Genomic DNA, 21,495 nt, shown 5'->3' on the forward strand with positions numbered 1-21,495 from the left:
AGCATTCCACAGAGCGAGCATTCTGTACAGCGGCAGAGCGGCGCGAAATAGCCTGGCATGTTCAGTAAGGTGAGTTTCTCATTCCTGTCCAGCTGAGGGCAGAGGAGGAAGGCTTCTCCCAGTCAGGACTGGGAGTGCTTCCCTTCCACTTGGGCCAGCTGAGGTCACATGTCCACGCAGGCATGGAAATTTGCTGGCCCCTCCTCGTGCGGGACGGGGTAAGCGGAAGGTGAGTCTGTTAAGAAGGGAGGAGGGAGGCGATGCGGATTAGGCAGGCCTAATGGTTCCGCCCTCACGTGTTCCCCTAGGCTGCACTTTCACGTCTCCTTGTCCTTTTTTTTTTTTAAACCTCTCGTTCCATTTCCCTTGGGCACCAGTTTGTTGAACACATCACAGGCACTTCCGGGGGAAGTGTGTGCATCAGCATTGCTCGATGGCTGAGAACTTCAGCCTTAGAGTGAGACTGCCTGGGTCCTTGCCCATCCACTCACTGGCTTACTGCTCTTGGGCAAGGAAGGTATTTAACCCTCTGAGCCTCTATTCCAGCACCTGTAAAATGCAGTTGATAGAGTCTACATCAGGAGTCCCCAAGCCCCGGGCCATGGACCGGTACTGGTACCCGTCCGTGGCCTGTTAGGAACTGGGCCTCATAGGAGGAGGTGAGCGGCAGGCGAGTGCACAAAATTTCATCTGTATTTGCAGCCACTCCCCAGGGCTAGCATCACCGCCTCAGCTCCACCTCAGATCCTCAGGCATTGGATTCTCTTAGGAACACCGGTCCCTGGTGCCAAAAAGGTTGGGGACTGCTGGTCGACATCATAGGACATTGTAAGGACTACACGAGATGATGTGTTCATCTCGAAAGGGCGCCTAACATACTTTAACGCTTCGGTGGCTGTAAGCGTATCTTTGAACTTTTTTCCTCCTGTCTTATTTGAATGTAGAGTGAAAATAAAATCTCCGCCGGAAGCTGGTACCCAGTTGCCAACGATCATCGTCAGCAGGGATGAGAAAGTCCCCCGTCAGGGCCAGGAGGCTGGCACAAACCCTGTTTCAGCGGGCAGCCAGACCGAGAAAAAACAAGGTAAACCATAAGCTGGAAACTAGCGTTTTCTTCACTACCTGGCTTTGGAGATTCTTTTTTGTTCCTAAGTGAAAACAAACACGATCAATTAGCATTGTTTTATTCGGGAGGTTATACAAAGATGTGTAATAATTAAAGAAAAATGTGGAAAATATGGAGAAGGTAGAAAAAGGAACAGTCATTTCCCCTTACTGCCAGTGTTAGAAATTTCGTAATGTACGTCTCCGTTTAAGCTTGTTTCTTACGTCAAGAACATTTGATTTTTAAAATTTGCGATCATGTTTATCATTTTCAACATCCCTGTTCACTTAACTTTAAGATATTTTATATTTACCCACTACCCCATTGAATGGACACTGTAATTTGCCCAACCTTTCCAAGCCTTCAGTAGACATGTTTTCATTTTGATGCTGTTATCTGTATTGCTGCATTGGATTTCTTTGTTCATAAAACTTTCTTCATATATAGAACTTTCTTTAGGATGGGGTCCCAGAATTGAAATATCTGGTTCAAAGGATATGAATACTTTTGGGAATATTGATACATATTTTCACTTCCTTTCCAAATGAGTTGTGTGAATTTATCTTCTATGGGAAAATATGTGGAAATAGTGCCCACATCACCGTGTCCTAGCCAGAACTGTTGTGTGTGTGCATGCGTGTATTTGTGTTTCATCTTCAAGTGAAAGGCCAAAGTATTCTTGTTTTTGTTTTCACTTTTTTCCCTCATTTCAAGTTTTTATTTATTTTTAATTTTTATTTTTCAATTAGAGTTGACATTCAGTATTATTTTATATTAGCTTCAAGTGTGCAGCATAGTGGTTAGACAGGTATAGAATTTGTGAAGTGACCCCCCCCGGTTAGTCTAGTGCCCACCTGGCACTGTACATCGTTATTCCAATATTATTGACTGTACTCCCTAAGTTGTACTTCACGCTTATTACTAGGCTGCACTTTTTCTCTGTATGTTGATTAACCAAGTTATATTTATTACCTCTTTTATTAATAGTCAGGTTTGCCTAATAATTTATATGAGTTCTTTAAAGATAATTTACTGTTTATTGTATTATTTACACATTTTTTCTCCGTTGGTCTAAACCCCGTCCCAAGTGAAATGGTGGACAGAAGTACTGTACTCACGTGATGGTGTATGTTCACGTGAACGCACCGTCTCCTTGCCCAGGTTCCTCGTGCTCACAGAACCACTCCCTGGGACGGAAGCATTCTCTTTCTTCTCTTTATTCTGAAACTCTCTCCCTTCCTGCAGGGAGCTTAAGATCCTGTCTTCCTCATGAAGAGTATTTTAAGTAAAAATAAGGCACAGATGCCCTCTGTTCCATGAAAGAAGCCATTAGCAAGCTTAACACTCTTTGCTATGAAAAACAGTACGCATGATGCTAATATTTGCTAATAATTTTTCCATGTGTGTAATAAATCTCATATATATATTTAAACAGTGAACTGTTTTCAAACGTAATGACTTAGAAAATAAGGAAGGCAACTCCCTGTGGCATGTCTGGCAATAACCTGCACTGTGTTATTCAGAGACGAAGTCCCCCTTTGGTCCCGAGTGTTATCATTTATCTGATAGCGTTTATAATATAACAGGTTCCGATTTGCTGCTTCTGCAGCTCAAGAGGTATTTTGGGATCCAAAGCGATGGCAGTCCCCAAGGTAGCATATGGCCTCACCTTTTTGTTTGTTTGTTTGAATTATTTGCTATTAGATAAGCTAGAGTCTCATAGAATGAAATTGTAATGAGAACATGAGCTGAATCCTTTTAAATGTTTCTGCTTCTAGAGAGTGGAAAGTCTAAAAGAAGTACAGTAGATTCAAAGGTAAGGACAATCCACCCCTTGTGCTCAGCTCTCCTGGATATATCTCTGTGTGTGTGTGTGTGTGTGTGTGTGTGTGTGTGTGTTTATATAAGTACACACACCCAGGTACGTATGCGTATGTGTACACGCCTAATCTAAAGAGAGTTGCCTTGAGTTTAGAGAGATAAAGTGGACACACTGCCACAACCTCAAAGTAAAACTGAGTGCTGAGTTTTAGAGCACTTATGGTGAGGGCGGAGGGGAGGGAGTTACCTGGAGAACCCTCTGGAAGGCAGAGCCATCAGGGCGTGGCTTTCAGTGGGTTTGTCGGTGGAGGAAGAAGGGAAGGGAGGGATGACGGCTGTCGGAGCCAGGACTGAAAGTGGAGACCAGCGTGACAGTGCTGGGCTCTGGCCTGTTTAACAGGTACACATTTGGGAGCAGAGAGAGGGATTTTAGGTACTACAGGGCCAGCTGTGTATGCTGCCCGCCCACCAGTCACTCGGTAGCCATCGCGGTCATCAGACCCGCTGCCACGGTACTGCGGTGCTTGTGTGCAGGTCTCCCTTACTTTGCTTACTGACGGCCCCGAAGTGCAAGAGTAGTGTTGCTGGCCGATCAGGTATGCCACGGCGAAGCCGCAGAGTGCTTCCTCCAAGCCATGGGGTGGCGTTTCTTCACTTAATAAGGAAAGAAAAAAAATTGTATCATGACGTTGGTAAAATCTATGATAAGAGCAAATCTTCCATCTGTGAAATTGCCTGATTTATAAATTAAACTTTATCATAGGTATGTGGGTATGGGAAAAAACATAAACATAGTATATGTAGGGTTTAGGACCGTCTGCGGTTTCAGGCATCCATTGGGGGAGACTGCTGTAACTAAAACGACAATTCGATGAGTTTCGACTTACATGTATACCTGTGAAGCCACCACCACAATCAAGACAGTGAACGTATCACCCCAGAATTTTGTCCTGTCCCTTTGTCATCCTCCCGTAGCCAAACCACCACCGATCTGTAGATTAGTTTCATAACACTTCATACAGATTTACTCTGCAGTCCGTGCTCTCTTCTGTCTGCTTTCACTCAGCATAATTACTTGGAGTTCATCCACGTCGTCGCGTATATCAGCAGTTCCTCCTTTGCATTGCTTAGTCCGCTGTACCAATGGCAACGTGTTGATGATGCATCCGGTGTGGCCTGGTCGGCATCCTTATTCTGGCTGAAGTTTTAAGAGCAGAGACAGGCTCCAGCAGGAAGGTCGGGGCGGGGGCAGGGAATGGGGGTTCGTGGACTGCAGAAGAGAGAGCCGAGTGAGGGACATGGGTGAAGGAGAATGACCATTCTCTGTGAAAGGGGATTTCAGACATCTTGAAAGGAGGGTGACTTTTACTTTCAGGGAGCTTTTAAAGGTCAGCAAATTTATGGTTGAAGAAGAATGTGTTTTGAGGTTGTTTTTTTATTATTTTTTTATCTTTATTTTTATTAGCTTCCTTTTTCTGCCAGCATCCTAAAACAGGTTGTTATGTCTTTTTAGGCCATGGGAGAGAAATCTTTTTCTGTTCATAAAAATGATGGGGCAGTTTCATTTCAGGTATGTATTTTCTTTGAGTAAAGCTTCATAGAATTTATTTCTACCATGTAAAAGGGTGAATTTTTAAAGGAATTTTGAATTTAGGTGCACTATCAGTCACTTGAATACAGTTGCTCTCACCATAACAAACCTACAAGGTGGCTGTCACCATGCACCGCATATCAAATCCTAAGTCTTTGAGAATGAATAACTTCACGAATGTCCAATGTCAGTGACAAGGCTCAGATTCCGACCTAGTTCTGTCTGGTGGTCCCTGCAACTCTGCCTCTCTCATCCCATGCCACCTCCCATTCGCAGTGCTCCAGAAGCACAGGATTCTGTACCTCAAAGGACCGTGGGTGATCACTTAGGGTGACGTCATTTTAGAGATGAGGTCACTGAGACTCAGAGGCTTTGAGTGACCCGCTCAGCTGTCACCGTTATTAACTGCGTGTGTTTGTGGCAGCATCACAGCCTACGTATGGGGTAGGACATTGGACTGGATCTTAGCACCCGCTTACCAGCTGGTGACCTTGGACAACTCACTTAACTTCTGAACCTCGCCCTTTGATCATCTAAAAATCAAAATTGATGGAACTTATAGGGTTGTTACGTGTATCATTTTTTAAAAAGCTAAAGGTGCTCTGTAAAGCACTATACAGATAATCTTTATCGTTAATGTGTAAGAGTCACTGCCTCTTTTCTAACCAGTTTTTATTAATTGAGGTGTAATTGCTTAGAGTGAAATGCACAGGCCTGAAGCGCACAGTTCGATCAGTTTTGACAGACGCGTGCACGCACGCATCCCACTCTCTGTCAAGATTCTCCGTGCTTTTGTCACGTCAGGAAGTCCCCCACCCCGGCATCCAGCATTTGATTTCTTTCACCGGAGATTATTTTGCCTATCTAACAGTTTTTTATGTTCTTTAAGTTTGGTAGTCACTGATATTAGTAGCTAACTGAGAGCTCGTGGGGTGTTCGCCTGCTCCGAATCCTCAGCAGCTTCCCATCTGTCTCAGTAAAAGCCCAAGTGCTCGCGCTGGTCCAGGAGCTCGCGTGGTCCAACCGCTGGCGGTTTCCACCTCGGCTCCGCCCCCCACCCCAGGTGCACAGGCCCTCTCGCCGCTCCTAGTAAGAGCAGGCCTTAGGCTCCGCTCACACTGTGCTGGGTGGGAGGAAGGCGTGCCCCTCCGAACCCTCATGATGAATTTCTTCCTCCTTCATGTCTCTGCTCAGATGTCACCTTCTCAACAAAGCTTCCTCCAATCACCATATTTTAAATGGAGCCCACTCCCCTGCTCCGTCCCTGTGCTCTGTTTTTCCCTCCGCTTTTCTCTCTAGCGTGCCGTGCCGTAACTGACTCGTTTATTATGTTTATTGTCAGTCCCTCCCTTTCGAAAGTCACCAGAAGGGCAGGGATGTTTATCTTTTATTGTTGATATGAATGAAATTCCTAACCTTGGGCCTGGCCCATGACAGGCTCTTCATCAGTAACCATGGAGGTGAATGAATGCCTGCCAGGCCCGTGCCAAGTACTGATACGTTATCATTAGCTCAGTTCATCCTCCCAACAACTTCACGGAGTAGGTACTGTTACTGTTCCCCTTTGAGAGGAGAGGAAACTGAGGCTCAGAGGTTCAGCACCTGCCTAAGGGGAGGATTGAAACCCAGGATAGTCTGACTCCAAGGCCCATGTGTTTAACCACTTTGCTTTACTACCTCCTTAAGAAAATACAAAAGGTACTTTTTCCCCTCTCACTTTAAAATGCTTGTTAATAAAATGATTTTTTTGAATGCTTTGTAAAAAGCATTGTAAGGCGCTTGTGTTCATCAGTTACTAATGCTCTGTGTGAGGTGCATGTCCAGGGGCACGCAGCACACTGCTCCTGAGGGACCCCGGTTGGAATAGCCAGTTCGTCGGGGCGTTGGGTTGCATGACACGGTAGTGCCCCGACAGCTTGCCTCTTCACGGCTTTCCCCCTCCTGGTAAAGGACTCAGTAGGTGTCTCCTTGCTGTTTCGCTACCCAGGGTCCTGCCACTGTGGACAGTGCAGTCACGCCAAGCCTTTCTGCTCCAGCCACGAACAGGGATGGTCACTTATGTACCCAAAGCAGAAAGGGGACTGTCAGGGCTTATTCCAATCTCTAAAATTTACATTTTTGCTTTATTTTGTTGCGATTTTCTCTTTAAGAGTTGGGTGCCTACTCTGATTGACTGTGATGATTCTGTTGATTTTTAAAAAACATGTTTCTTAGAAACTTCATTTGGGTATTTTGGAACTAAAAGTCATTAATATGTTTAGAAAAGGTTTTTTTTTTTTTTCTGGCCGCCTTGTGTGGACTAATATGCACACCTCACGTTTACAGTGACAAGTTTGGGATGTGGTTTAACAGATTAATAATTTCAGCTTGAATATTCTTGGTCTTTTACTTCTATCTTCTTATCAGATGTCTCTTTTTTCCTAATCCTTTTAAATAATTGTAAGGTATAGTATATATACAAAAGAGTGTGTAGTACCCGGTTGAGTACAAATAGTCATAAAGAATCACCTTTGTAACCATCACCTGGGATAAGAAGTAGAGCAGTGCTAACACCCCACAATTCCTGTATGTCCCTCACATCCCTTCCCAACTCTGGAGTAATCCTATCATGAAAATGTTTCTATGATCATCTCACCTTTCTTTATAGTTTGCCATATGTATATGTAGCCCTAAACGATATATTTTAGGCTTATAGTAAAATGTTCTCTAGAATAGACCAAGGAGTCACTTTTGTGATCTTATGTATGTATAATGTCTTTCAGTTTACATAAAACTTAATTTGAACACGTGAAATATATGAAAAACATAGAAAAATGTCTAAATGTAGAAAACATAGCATTTATTACAGTTTTTAAAATGATAGGTATAAATTTTCATGAGAGAATATTGGTTGTTTACCTTTTAGAGTGTCAAGCGAACCTCCTTTCTTTTTCAGGAGTTGTTTTTACTTAAAGAGCAACTAAAAACTAGATATCAAAAACTAGATAACTGCCTCTTAGGTTATCTCTTCAGACTTCTGCCAAAACCCCTCACCGAGGAATAGATCGTGATAAAACAAGGAGAATGAAATATTCATTGTAGAGTCTAGGTAGTGGGTATATAGGTATTTTCTGTATAATCTTGTCATCTCTTGTTGGCTTGAAATAACTAAATATTGGAGGGAAATCACAATACAAGAAAACATCTGTTTTAAACTGCTCTGGGACAATGTGATTTTAAGTAGTCTATATTTTCTTCTGTCTATAGAATTCATGATTTCTAAGATTTAAAGATTTAGCTGAGAATTTGGGTGCCCTTTAATTTTTTTCTTCTTCACTTTCAGTTTTTCTTTAATATCAGCACTGATGACCAAGAAGGCCTCTACAGTCTTTATTTCCATAAATGCCTTGGAAATAAAATGTGGTCTAATGACAAGTTTTCCTTCAGCCTTGATGTGAGTACCTTGTGGAATCTCTTCCACGTGGGTTTTGTCAGCTGTGTAAAATGTGAGACATTTATTTCTCTATAAGAATAGGGTTTTGTTTTTTTTTTTTTTAAATAATAGGTTTTAAGAGCACTTAAGCAAAAGAAGAATGTGGCCAGAATAATGTCTCTGCCAGTGGGCAGATACTTCAGCAGAGGGTTCACGAACAAGAAAATATAGAACAATTTAGGATGTGTTTACCCTTCAGCCTGTGCATTGAGAATATGATTGTTCTCTGCTGATACTCACTTTCTTAAGCTTAAGCGAAACAGCTAAGATTACAAATTGCTGAATGTGGAATGATCTGTCCTTGAAAAATAAAAATTAATTTCATGTTGGTTTCAGATCGAGATCACAGAGAAGAATCCTGACAGCTACCTCTCAGCGGGAGAAATCCCTCTCCCTAAATTATATATTTCCATGGCCTTTTTCTTTTTCCTCTCTGGGACCGTCTGGATTCACATCCTTCGAAAACGACGGTAAAGCATTTCTTCCTGGAGCCCTTTAACTTAGAGTGGGTTGGAATTTGTATAACCTCACTCTTTGCTGGCCTCTGCACCTGGAAGGAATTAGCACTAGCTTGTTCTCTTCAAACATCATCTTTCCCAAAACACAAGGAGACTGTGGGAGCTTGCAGCGTGGAAGACCTTTGCGTGCCTTGGTGTTTGCTCACTTCCCATTGCTTTGTTTAAAAGGCAAATCCAAATAGTTCATTAATACACAAGCAACGTTAAATGTGTAAGCCAAGCGTCTCCATAGTGAAGACACCGCAGTGCAGGACTTAGAGTGAACACATTGGTCCCATTCATGGGCTGTTTGTCCTTGGGAAGGGATGAGTGACAGTGACCACTGGCTGGGTGAGAGCATGAGGTACTGCTTAGTTCTCAAGGCCTCAGCTCAGATCCGGGCTGGATGGACACTGACCTTCAGAGGCTTGTCACTGGAGAAAACCTCTTCAAAGCCCACTTTCCTGGCTACTGGCCTTCTGAAACCCCTGGGCTCTAACTTCCTGTACTTGGCTCTCGAGGGGACCAGCTGCGTATATGTGGAGCTAGTGTTTAAGTCTGTCTCCCTCTCCCCAAAATTGAGAACAAAATACTGATTTTCAGTTAAACAATATTGTGAAGTATTTGTTCCAGGATAAGGTCCATAAACTGAGTAAATGGTTTTATGTGAATATAGTATTATAATATGTATTAATTTAAATTTATATAATAATTAAGAACCCGAGATAACACTACTTTCTCTGAGGCATCGGGGAAAAAATTGGGACTTCTTTTGGCCCTAGAGGCCTGTCTTCTCGCGGATGTGCTCGGCTGGGGGCCCTGGGCTCGGCTCGGAGCAGTCACTGGCTGATCCACGTTTGCTGGAACACCCTTTATACCCACCAGGTGGAAAGAGCTCGTTCTCCTCTGAAGGGCCCCATGTAATTACGTTTGGAGTAGACGATCAGGGAGCAATTAATAAAGAAAAAACGCATCCTACAAATTCAGACAGACGTAAAAGGGTTTTATTTAAAGAAAGATTTGCTCTTGCCTTTATTAGAGCAGTGAGAACGGGAGACAGAGGCCTGCTTTCGAGCGCAGACGCTGACCGTTCCCGGAGTCTGGTGCCTCACGCCCTAAGTCCCTTTCTCCTCAGCTACAAGACTGCGAAGTATACTGGCCCTGGCTTCCTCTCCAGAGCCATAGGTCTTCAGAGTTATGCGATTTGCCCCAAAATAATTCGTTTGGCACATCAGGAAGCTATGCAAATAGGAGGTACATACAAAATAGTTTCCTAACCAGGCATTCAGTGGTATTTTAATTTCCTTTTGTTTAGTGATACAATACTGTCACTGGTCCCCTTATATAAAACTGGAAGCAATTTTACATCTGTGGTTAAATGAGGCTGACCTGCTCTGTACAGCGTGTTTTAAGCTTCTTGTTGGAGTCCGATAGACTCGCAGAAATGTGTGATTCCGCCCTCTGCCCCATGCCCCCTGTTTCCGGGAGTCTTCCAGCCAGTGGCGTTAGGTTGGAAATTTGAGTCATGTGAAGGATGTGACACCCAGGCTGCCAGCTCGCAGCCCCTCACAGCCGGGAGGGACTGGGGCATCTTTGCCCCGTTTTAGCGAGGCCTTGGTGGGTGAGGGTTGGTGAGAGCCATGGTTCGGGTCAGCTGACAGAGCTGCCAGTGGAACCCACATCCCCTTGTCACACATGTGTGGCACCCCTGAACTCTGGCATTTCAGCTGTGGGCCCTCGAGAGTGGGGAGGGGTGTCCTGGGGAGGAGGAACGGGCACAGGCAGCTGATAGTGCGTGAGTGCCAGCTCTCTGCTCAGCCAGGCACTTGCGTGTGTGATTTCGGCTGGGCTTCCAGCAGCTCCTTGAGATAGGAACCGCCCCATTTTCAGAAGAGGTTGCTGACGTGTGGAGCGAGTATGGGCATCAGGGGAGAAGCGCTGTCGGAGCTGATTCAGTGGCTTCGGAGCCTGTGTTCTTCCCATCTCGTCACTGCCCCGGGCAGGGATGTTTTAACGAGGACTGTGCTGCGGTTGCTGGTGGGTGGGTTAACTCTCCTTGCTAGTCAGGAGTGACAGATGACTCTGGCCTTCCTTGCTGGTTTCAAGTATGTGGGCCCTGGGACAGGAAATGTCCAGGGAGGAAGTCAACCCGGAAGTTGGGTGTGCGTCAGTGCACGACACGCCCTGCTTATCTCTGTGCAGGGCCCACTCCTTGTCTTCCCCTCATTTCCTACCCCTGGCTCACTCCTTCCCAGCCGCTCAAACGTGCTTAAATGTGTGTTTTGGGATGTTTGTGTCGTTTTATAAATTAATCATTGATGTTCATTGATGTTGCATGTATTTTTAATTTATTGAAAGTACACTATCTACAGATACTGTTCTTCCCACAGTCCTATCTATTCTGTTGATTTATTCATCTGATGCTACCTCCTCCCACATTTTTACTGCTGCAGCTTTGCTGAGTGTCTTGATATGAGCGTGTGAGTGTTCTCTGTGGCTCTTAGTCAAGTCTTTGTGTACATACTTTATTTAATAGAGTTTTAAGTTTTTCTCCCAAACAGTCTTGTGTGTCCTATTAAGTTACTTCCTAGGGTGAGGTGCGCAAGGGCAGAGGAATTTAATTAATTTAATGCCCGGCTGCACAAAGCCGGACGAGTACCTGTGTGGGCGTGGCGGTGGGCGTGAGCACTTTGCCCCGCTGGCCTGGTGTGTGTGGCGGGTTCCAGCCACAAAAGGGAGATAAGGGCATGAGCATCCCTGCCGCCTGGCTCCACACACTGCAGATGTCCCCCTCTGCTGTGCCCAGCCTCCCCCTTTCCTGTGGGTTTCACGTCATTCCTGTGGATCCGTCTACCTCACACTTCTGTGGCCTTTCCAGGTGGTTTCCGGGGGAGAAGTCACCAACCTGTTTAGATTTCCAGCTCATTGGGACTCGGAGCCCATCACGTCTGGCTTCAGTGCAGAGCTCTCAATTCCACTCACGACACTGACTCACACATTAGAGGTGACTCCAGCACTCCGGTCAAGGCCTTTTCCACTCACAGAAACTGCTTGCTTAATAAAAGGGTTCATGTTTGTGGTTTGTTTAGATTACATTTACTGCCTCCTTATAAATGTGTCTGACGCCTGGAGCTTCGGCAGGCTTTTGGGGGAATGAAATATGCTTTTCATTCTTTTCTCTCTGTTTTTATAGGAATGAGGTATTTAAAATTCACTGGTTGATGGCGGCCCTTCCGTTCACCAAGTCTCTCTCTTTGGTGTTCCATGCAGTATGTATTAATATTTTTGAGTCATTTCTGAAATGACGTACGGTGCCTATACGAGCAGGAAAAGTCAATTAGAAGGAAGTGGGTAGATCAGTGGGAAACAAAGATGAAAGAATACCTTTGTCCCGAAGCCTCCTTCATTCTGGGGATACTGTCCTGGGAATAGATCAAAACCTCCCTGCCACCAAACTGAAGACATCCGATGTTGGCCACAGACCACAGTTTTCCTAGAACACTTGCTTGTTTTTATTTCTTTTTTTTGTTGTTGTTGGTTTGTTTTTTGTCATTTCTCGAGATTAGAGTGCCACTTGCTAAATGTTTCCATGACTCCCTTAATTTTTCCAAATATTCCCTCATGTCCCCATTGATTGGAAATTCAGTGTTCGCATACTTGTTTGAGAGAAAATTGATGCTCTGCAGATTGAGGCATAAAATTGAACTGGAGTTTTGAATATTTAGTGCTGACACAAACTGAAACGAGCCTGCTCATGAGAGTAAGGTCACAGCGTCCCCAGTTTGAAGGCCTGTGAGGCGCCCCATAGGTGACAGTCCCCTGCTGCACTTAAGGCTGTCAGAAAACATAGTGGATCCAGTTACAGTCTCAAGAAATGACAGTTCTTTGGATGATTTCTTATTTACACCTGAGTTAAGGATTTTTTCTGGCACCATGTAGATAATAAGTAATAGGATTCCTGAGCTACTTTATATCTAGATGATCATTTGTGATAGGATGAAATACATATGAAGACATTTATGTCACCTTCATGAGTTCTGCCAGGAAGGATTTGGGGGCACTACTGTAACTTGCCCCTTTAATTAAAATTAGTTGGTAGCTTCAAGAGGCTCTGAATTTACAGTTTTGTTTTTTTTTTTCCAAAGAAAATACGTTCTAAGCTGGGTGATTCCACGTAGATTTCCTTACCGAGCGAGTGACTTATTTACCTATGTAAACAGCTGGGTATGAACGATAAAGTTCTTTATTGGGAAACTGTGGCATTTGGAACTGGGAGATTTTAGAGAAAAGACTAGGTTGCCATTGGCCAGGGCGAATCACCTGCCCAGGAGAGGGACCCGGGCTGGGTGTTAGTGACGTTGAAACTCGTGTCAAGGTTCTCAAGCTAGCTGACATTGGCAGCACACTCACGTGCTTAATTATGAATTGACAAGTGAGTCACTAGGGAGTGGGGCAGGGCAGCCCCCCCATCCCGAGGTCCGCGGGCAGCACTTCCTGTCCCACTGCGTGCGCACCGGCGTGTGGCCAGCCGCCGACCTCGCTGAGACACACTCGTTTGATTGCAGATCGACTACCACTACATCTCCTCCCAGGGCTTTCCGATTGAGGGGTGGGCCGTCGTGTACTACATCACTCACCTGTAAGTATGCCGGGTGACACGTGACGTGCTCATACCGCGAAGTCACATACGAGAGGTTGGGGAATCCCTGGCAGGACCGGCCTCGCCCCCTGTGGCAGTCACTCTGGGTTCCTGCCATGCCAGAGGCGTGCGGTATTCAGGCAGCTGTCCAAACCTGAGAGCTTGGGGCGGTTGGCATGCCCCTGGGGAGGGGTAGCCTCGCTGAGGGGATCGGCTGCTCAGGTAGTGGGGTGCATAGCTACCTATTTGTGTGCCTGGAAAGAAGTGTTGCTCACTTGAGATGAATTTCCTGAATTTAGCCACCCGTCTTTTGCAAGCGGCATGTGAAATCATAGAATGAGCTGTGGGATCTAACTTGCAGAGAGTCTGAAGAGACCCACTTGCATCTGTGAAATCTTTTCTGTTTTAGTTTGAAGGGGGCGCTGCTGTTCATCACCATCGCACTCATTGGCACCGGCTGGGCTTTCATTAAGCACATCCTTTCCGATAAAGACAAAAAGATCTTCATGATTGTCATCCCGCTCCAGGTAGGCGACACTAACCCTGCTTGTTCTAGTTGTCTTGGCGCGCAGCAGGGTTCAGCCCCAGGCCTCTCTGGGAAGAGGGGGTCGGCTCACCCAGACCCCGGCCTCTGCCATCAGGCATTCCGTTTCTGAATTCTTACAGACCTAGACCTCACGTCACTGCTCTGGGGGGTGCTGGACCATCGTCACCTTTAAACCAGCACGTGGACGTGTGCTCTTGAATCGAGAGCTGTGGCAAGGCTGGGGGGACACCCTGCCTCCCTTTCTGCCCGTTCACCTTGTAACAAAATGGGCCTCTTAGCAAAAAGGCTCAAGTACCTAGCGATTTTGTTAACAAATTATTTTAAAACTGCGAATGACACAATTGAGTTTCCAAGAGGCAGAATATGAAGCAGGCCTCAGGGGCACGTATTTGTTACAGCCTTCCTGGGCTGAGGCCTGCCTTTCAGGCTTGTGAGCCCTTTGGCGGAGGAACCTGTCTTATGATAAACAGTCTTAGGCGGGCGGAACCTGAGTGTAAAGGACTCGTGACAAGCAGAGAGGTCCCGGCAGGGATGCACAGCGAATCCGCTCTGCTCAACCAAAGGTTGACGAAGTAGTCCTTGTCAACCAGGCTCATTTTGGAGCCTGGTGTAAATGTGGCAGGTGAGGGAAGGAAGGGGACAACTCCCTAGGCACCTGGAAAGGCCCGCTCCGCTCTGGCGATTGGAGATTTGGCACCGTTTGCAGCAAAGCTACCCTCATAGCAAGTCACTCAGAGAAAACAAGGGCATTTAAAAAATTCAACATAGGGGCGGCTCCATAGTGTAGCGGTTAGCGTGTCTGCTTTACATGCAGAAGGTCCTGGGTTCGCGCTCCAGGTGGAGCCACGGACCAGGCCCCGGGTGCATGCAGCGAGCATGTGAGAGGAGATGCCCCGCCTTCCGAGATCCAGTTCATAAGGGGAGACAGCAACATCCATAGGTCAGGGTCCAGTGGAAATGGGGTGGGGATTAAAGAGGGGAAAAGAAAAAATAAATAAAATAAAAAATTCAATATAAAGAAGTCACGTGTGTTCAAACCCAGAAACTAGTCTGGGAAGGCCTCGACCGTCAGCCTGAAAGTTGAAACCGCTTCTCTGCCCCCCACGCGTTTGCATTTCGGGCTGAGGCGAGAGAGGCGCAAATGGCGTTTCAGGGACGTTCCGCACCAGCGCTCTGGGAACGCTGTCTCGTGCGTCGCGAGTGCGAACTGAGGACAAGCGAATCAGAGCGTGGGCTCTGGAAGCCTCTGTGTCCCACTTCGTCTGCAGAGCTCGCGCCAGAGGCGGACATACAGGGTCCAGCGGGCTTCGGGGAGACCCAGAAGCCGGGTGTCAAAGGAGCATTTCAGAACAGTGTTTGCGCTGATTTTAAGTGAAGTGTGGCTTCTGCCGTGATTTCCCTGAGAAGATTTCCATAGACGGCAGGAGGAAGCCCACGCAGACTTCCCAGGAGAGCGCTGCGGAGCGGGCAGGGGCGTCTGCACGGGGACAAGTCAGCCCGGGGGTTTGGGACCACAGCCTTCTCCACACCAGTGGGGGCTCCAAAGGGCGTCTCGGAGACTGTCCTTGATGTGGAGGAGCGTCACAGCTTTAAACGTCTCCGTGTCCGAGGGCCAGCGGAGGGCTCCCCGTAACACGCTAGGAGCTTAGTAACGGGGCTGGATGCACGAGGCAGAGCTGTAACTTTGGAGATGGAAGCCGATGACCCGTGGAAGGACCTGGGCGGCGTGCGGCATAGAGAGGACCTGCAGGAGCCGTCCCTGGGAGGCCGGTGTGGCTCCTCTGCCAGGGGGCTGCAGTCGGCCATCCTTGCCGCTCTGACCTCTGACGACAGCATCTGGCACTGAGAGTCATCGTCACTGAGAAGCAGAGGAACCCGCACAGGCAGAACTTGGACCTGAGGAATCTGGGTGTCGTGGCTGAACGGATGTGAAGTGCCACTTGTCGAGCACCTGAGTGACCTGGTGAGGCCTAAAAAAGCAAAGCGTCCAGGTCATCTGATGCTGCACAACGAATCACCCCAAAACTTAGTGACTTAAGACAGCAGCGTTTATTCTCACTCACGTTTTCTGTGGGTCAGGAGCTGGGGAGTGGCTTAACTGCATCCTTCTGACTCGGTGTCTCCTGCAGTTGCAACCAGACGGTGGCTGGGCCGGGGGTCCTGGTGAAGCCTTCTCTTGCCTCTTTCTGCTAGGCTGGCAGGTTTGATCAGATCGGGCGGGAACAGCGAGGCTCTCAGGCACCTGTCACTCTCTCTGCCCGGTCTCTCCAGCATGGCAGCTTCAGGCAGCCGGACTTCTTACCAGAAGGCTCAGTGCTCCAGAGCTGTGTGTCTCAAGGGAAAGGCAGGAGAAGCCGGGCCTTGGTGTAGCTTGCCTTGGAAATGTCACGGCATCGCTCCACCTCACTCTGTTGGCCAGAGCTATCACAAGCTCGGGAGGAGGGCCCAGAGGACAGCCGCGGGTGGGGGGCTGCAGACGCAAGTGTGCCCCCGCATTGGGGCTGCTGTCGTGAGAGTCCACTCACGCTCTGGGGCCTCAGCAACTTCTCGTGTCCTGTAGGTCCTGGCAAACGTGGCCTACATCATCATAGAGTCCACGGAGGAGGGGACAACAGAGTATAGCCTGTGGAAGGATTCTCTGTTTCTGATTGACCTGCTGTGCTGTGGAGCCATCCTCTTCCCCGTGGTGTGGTGAGTACCTGCAGGGAGGGAGGCCATGTGTGTGCCACCAGGCTGTCAACACTGGCAGCCGAGCCAGCCATTTTCCAACCGGTCCCCGTCACACGGGGCATCTGTGTAACAAATACAGCTTTCTGGGTCTCAGGGCAGGACCCTAGAGTTTGTGTTTTTATCAGGTTCCAGTGGCGTCTGATAGAGCAGATCTGGCACCATGGCTGGCTTTTAGCATAGTTCAGACAATAGAGAAGAGTCTGGAACTGAGAATTTACTAGCAGCATAAAATAGCATGAATTTTGAGGGAATGTAAGTAAAGAAATCTCATAAATAGGCTTTTTTTGCCAAGCTAGATAGAAAATGAGGAAGTAAACTAACATAAAGCTAGTGACAGTTCTCAACGCATAAACAGTGTAGGTGTTCAGAATGGCTGCTTTATCTCTGGCGACGGCAGACTTCGGACACGTATGTTGTGCCTTGATTACGTGTAGAGAGTGTAAGTGCCAAGTCAGCGTCGCGGAGAGAAAATGCCCTCATTCAGTCTCATGCAAGTGAGGGAAACTCTTGCTTGGGGGGAAGCAAGCAGAGGAGACGGCTGGCAGAAATGAAGCACTCACCCTCACCGTGGTTACTTGAAAGCAGTTAATTCTTTCAGAGGAACAGTTTTTAAAAAGTACATGTTTACCTGCTTTCTGTTGGAAATGAGGGGCTCTGCATCGCAGTGCTTCATGCAGCAAGTTAATATTTTTTAGAATCCTAAGGTTTACCAGGTCAGTCAGTTACTCTGATTGCTCAGAACATGGCGTGGAGTTTCATCCTCATTCAGCCGCTTAAGCCTAATTCCGTTGGATGTCGCCCGTGTACACGTATCAGTCCAGCAGAGGAGAGAGTACGAATGAGGTTTAATCTGCACAGCGTGCGCGCGTCCTGCTCAGGCAGAGCTGAGTCGGCGTCTGTGACAGGGCGGCCTGCGCTGTCTCCGGACAGAAAGCGCCTTCTTGTTAGGGAACCGAGTGAGACCCTACGCTTACTTTGGCCACTCTGCAGAAGAGAAGGCGCAGGGAGGCCTGGGGAGACCCCGATGTGCTAGACACCTACAAGTGGCCACTTCCTGCCACTTGTCAGTTACAGCGCTAACAAGCAGATGCCAAATGGCAAGATTCTTTAAGGTAAATTTTTGGAAAATTGCCATAAAATGAAAAAAATCAAATACTAGGGAAGATTCGGTCCGCGATGCGCCGGTGGGCATGTCAGACTCCTCCCGGGTCTGGCCCGCCCCCTACGCCGCATCTGCCCTGCTCACCCCTTACGAGGGTCTTCCCCTTACGAGGGTCTTCCCCTTGGCGCCTTTGAATGCTCCCTAGAACTCTGATCTGTGGCGTCTTTAGTAACGTTAGTGTTCTCCCACCTGAACTACAAGGACGGTCATTAGTTACCAGCACATCCCAGCCAGAAAAAACATTCCCCAGAAGCCGGCATTTTCATCCAAGTCGTAAACTTCTAGTCAGTGAGAGACTGCATGAGGCCGTGGGCTCACAGCTCCTAGACCCAGGCTTTGAAAGTCAGCCTGGGACCTTATGGGGTCCATTCTCTCCAGGTAGCAGGTGAGCGCAGATGCTCTGTTGTCTTCGCGTTGGCTCTGGGTTGGGGGTGGTAGTTGTGGGAATAGAGGAGATCATGGGTGTTGAATGATTGGGTTTGTTGTTTTCTCCTCAAGCCCAGGCCCCTGCCAGACTTTTTTCGGCCAGCAGAGGGCACCTCTAACTCAGGCTTGAGCGTGGTCCATGCCGAAGTGTCATCATGGATCCCGTGGTTAGGGAAAGTCTCCAGAATCCTCTCATCCAACCCTTCAAGTTTATAATTGAAGGGTTCAAGGCCTCAAGTTACCAGCTAGCCCTGCAATTAAAGAGGAATGCAAATTTATTAGCTAATCTTTTGTTCTTCCAATGTTTATTTTTAGGTCAATCAGGCATTTACAAGAAGCATCAGCAACAGATGGAAAAGGCAAGTCCCCTTGGGCCCTCTGCGTGCTGCTCAGCCTTTCCTGAAGCCACAGCCTGGGTACCGCTGAGAGGCGGAGCGGGAAGGATGGGTCTCAGGTGCAGTCTACCTGGGGGACTGGCCGGGTGCTCCCTGGGGGGCTGGTCGGGTGCTCCCTGGGAGCTTTGGAAGGGCCATCGGGTCATTTAGTGGACAGGCAGGCGCAGGCGTTGCAGAGAGCAGCCCTGTAAGGAGGCTTGGGGCGATTGCTGCTCATCAAGATGATTCATTCCGTTTCTTTCGTGAGCGTGATTTTCGCCTTCTCAGAACTGAGTCAGGAAGAGAAAATCTGTGTTGGAAGGACCAGATGACACTTCACTGTGAGAACAGGAGGTATTGTGGAAGGGGATGGCTGCGTGTAAAGCATCCCTTCCTGCCGATTTAACACGCTTTCAAAATAGACGTGTCGGCATTAATTTAAAGTGAGCCCGATGCCAGAAAGAACCTTTAAAACTGTCTGATTTTCAAGTGGTTGTGCCATTAAAACTCTTTTGAGTCTCTTCAGTTTTCCAGTCATGCCTCCTAAGTCAGAAAAGAAGCCACAAAGAAAATGTGTGTGCTTCTGGGCCCGCTGGAATGGTGCTTATGACCACAGGCTGCCCTGGCATGAGGGGTTTAGACCACAGGTCAAGGTCGGAGCATCCTCTGGATCCATGAAATCACGCTCAGTGCGGGTAGTCATGTTCTTTAAGGCAGAGTATTTATTCGTTGTTAATACAAGTTTTGTTGCTGACCTGTCTTCTGATTATAAAAGTAACGAGGATTCGTTTGGAGAAAATTTGGAAAACAGGCATTAGGACGAATCTTATTTCCCACCTGCTCTACAGAAAATGTCACATCATTGTCTTTAAATTGAATTAAACCTGACTTCAAGGCTTCACACCTGAGTTGGGCAAGATCTCGGGGTTCTGTACGTGTTATAAGACGCTTTTGTTATTTTTGTAACTTAATAGATCTTTCTTGAATTTTAATATATTAAAATGAGGCATTTTGCTTTTTTATTTTTATACACTTCAGTATTTCTGGATTCGTTTTTCTGACTGACTGAAAATGTTTGAGAATCCCAAGGGCAGTGTTTTCTGGTGAAGTTTGATCTGCACTTTCCTTCTCGGCTTCGTCTTCCCCCTTCGTGAACGCCCCCGTCTCTCCTCACCTTCTTGATCGCTGGTCCCCTGTCTCTGCCTTCTCCACCTGGCCTTTAGAGGGCTTGGAGGCAACTGTCTCTAAACGTTTATTCCATGAGCGGTTGATCGTTAGCTGAGGACTTAGTAACTTAGCTGCCTGGGGTAGACAGCACAGCAGGTAAAGCCCAAGATGTGGGTCATCACTGTACCCCAGCATCCTTGGTAAAGAGACTTTACCGAACAAGAATGCCTTTGTCACCCTCCGGGGCACATGAGGCAGTTTCTCGTTCGTTCCACCAGGTGGCAGCGTGGGACCTCTTCAGCCGAGCGCGAGTGTGGAAACAGGAAGTCACGCGCACACTAGGGCTCTCGTTCACCGTTCTCAGGATGACATGCTGTTAAGAAAGCACCCGTTTCTCATTGGCACGTATCGCAGCCCCTTTGAAAGGAGGACAGAGCAGATCAGAATAGAGGTGTCTTCATGGTCCATGCTTTTCACCGAACTGATTTATGCTGTGGGATGCTTTTGAGCTAATCCACAAATGTATATTTCACTCCATACTTTGAAAAATGGTTATGCTGGTGACACCTGCAGAGTCAGCAGCCCGTTTCCGGGACTGAAGTCTCCCCTGCAGAGAACTCGTAGGCACAGTACCCCCCCGCCCCCGCCTCCCTCAGTGCTGGGACTCCAGCCTCGGGCGGGACTGCAGAGTGGCCTTGCCCTGCTTGCCCACTCCAGGTCAGAAGCGAGGCAGCGCAGGAACGCTGGAGTGAGCACTCTGCTGAGCCGCCGCTGCCCCAAGATGTCATGGCCGGCCCTCTGTGCTCGCAGTTCCCCTTCCTGGGACTTAGCCCGTCCTGGAGGCGCTGGCAGAGTGAAGGCCACGGCAGCGGTGTCTCCTGGGTTCGGAAGCATTTTGCTGCCCGGAGCCTGACTCTGGTTCCAGTTCTTAGGCTCGTTATTCCAGCGACTCCTTGCGTGGCCTTGACAGTGACTCGGGCTTGAGACTCAGCATAACGCGGTTCAGGCTGGCTGACTGCAGGTGGGGAGATGCTGTGTGTAGTCATCCTCCCCGCTTTTGGGGTGCCCTCTGGTTTCCGGGGGGTGTGTTTGGGTTTTGTTTACTTCTTGGTCCCTGGATTCCCTTCGACTGAACCCAAGGGGAATAGTGACGAAGCTGCCCGCCGTCCTTAAGCGGCGTCTTTGTCTCTTCTGTCACACAGTGGCCTCACTCAGACCCTGTCATTTAGAGGCACTGCTGCGCCGCGTGCCCTGGAAGTGTGATTGAGTCTCACATAGGCACACCCACCCAGCTCTGCTGCCACTGTGTCCCGCCTGCCTCGACGGACTCCCCTGTTTGCGTCCCTTTGCCCGGGGTCATTAGTTAGAAAACTGGCTCGGGGACGAGATATGCCATGTATTTAATTAACAGTCTCTGCTCCTGGTTATCTTCTTTCCCTCCTTGTGTTTGTGAGGAAAATTCAGAGGAAGTTTTCCGAGGAAACTTAGCTTTGGCGTGAGCTTCAGAAGCACGTAAGCCATGGCGACTGGCTGGTTCGTGGCGGAATGGCTTCGTTGTGGGCCGCTGCCACATTCTGAAAGTAGCCGAGGCCGTGAGGAGTGTTTGTCGGAGCAGCGGCTCTTGGAGAGGAGGGCCCTCGGGGTCCACACTGTTGTCACAGAGAGCAGAGGTGGGCGGGACAGCTGGCACCTTGGCACGATTCAGGGCGGTGGCAGCAAACTGTCAGCGGACATTGCATTCTTCATTGCCACCTGCTTGCAGGGGGTGAGAAGGGCTCGTTTCACTTAAGAGTGGCCTTGATGAAATAGTAAAAACTGTTCACGTCGTTAAACCTCAGTCCTCGAATGCATTGCCCTTTAGCGTTCTGTGCGGTGAAATGAGAAGTCCGCATGAAGACCTCGGCTCTCCACCGAAGCGTGCCCATGGCCTTGGAAGCACACGTGCATCATTTGAGCTGGAGCGG

The 21,495-nt window shown here is 48.0% G+C and overlaps 1 protein-coding gene across 2 annotated transcripts in view; it reads left to right on the top strand.

The window, feature by feature from the left end:
* The window catches only part of GPR107 (G protein-coupled receptor 107), a 64,261-nt gene that overhangs the window by 21,171 nt on the left and 21,595 nt on the right, over window positions 1-21,495 (top strand). Inside the window, exons 5-15 of one of the 2 annotated variants that reach the window (XM_025051101.1) lie at window positions 945-1,084; window positions 2,884-2,921; window positions 4,440-4,496; window positions 7,840-7,950; window positions 8,326-8,459; window positions 11,680-11,755; window positions 13,052-13,125; window positions 13,535-13,652; window positions 16,233-16,363; window positions 18,306-18,349; window positions 19,810-19,857. In XM_025051101.1, coding sequence (XP_024906869.1) covers window positions 945-1,084; window positions 2,884-2,921; window positions 4,440-4,496; window positions 7,840-7,950; window positions 8,326-8,459; window positions 11,680-11,755; window positions 13,052-13,125; window positions 13,535-13,652; window positions 16,233-16,363; window positions 18,306-18,349; window positions 19,810-19,857 — 971 coding nt within the window. The remainder of the gene's footprint in view (window positions 1-944; window positions 1,085-2,883; window positions 2,922-4,439; window positions 4,497-7,839; window positions 7,951-8,325; window positions 8,460-11,679; window positions 11,756-13,051; window positions 13,126-13,534; window positions 13,653-16,232; window positions 16,364-18,305; window positions 18,350-19,809; window positions 19,858-21,495) is intronic. The other variant, XM_015594223.2, reaches the window with a different exon arrangement.

The sequence above is a fragment of the Pteropus alecto genome, unplaced genomic scaffold (assembly GCF_000325575.1).
Source record: "Pteropus alecto unplaced genomic scaffold, ASM32557v1 scaffold67, whole genome shotgun sequence".
In the NCBI taxonomy this organism is placed as follows: domain Eukaryota; kingdom Metazoa; phylum Chordata; class Mammalia; order Chiroptera; family Pteropodidae; genus Pteropus; species Pteropus alecto.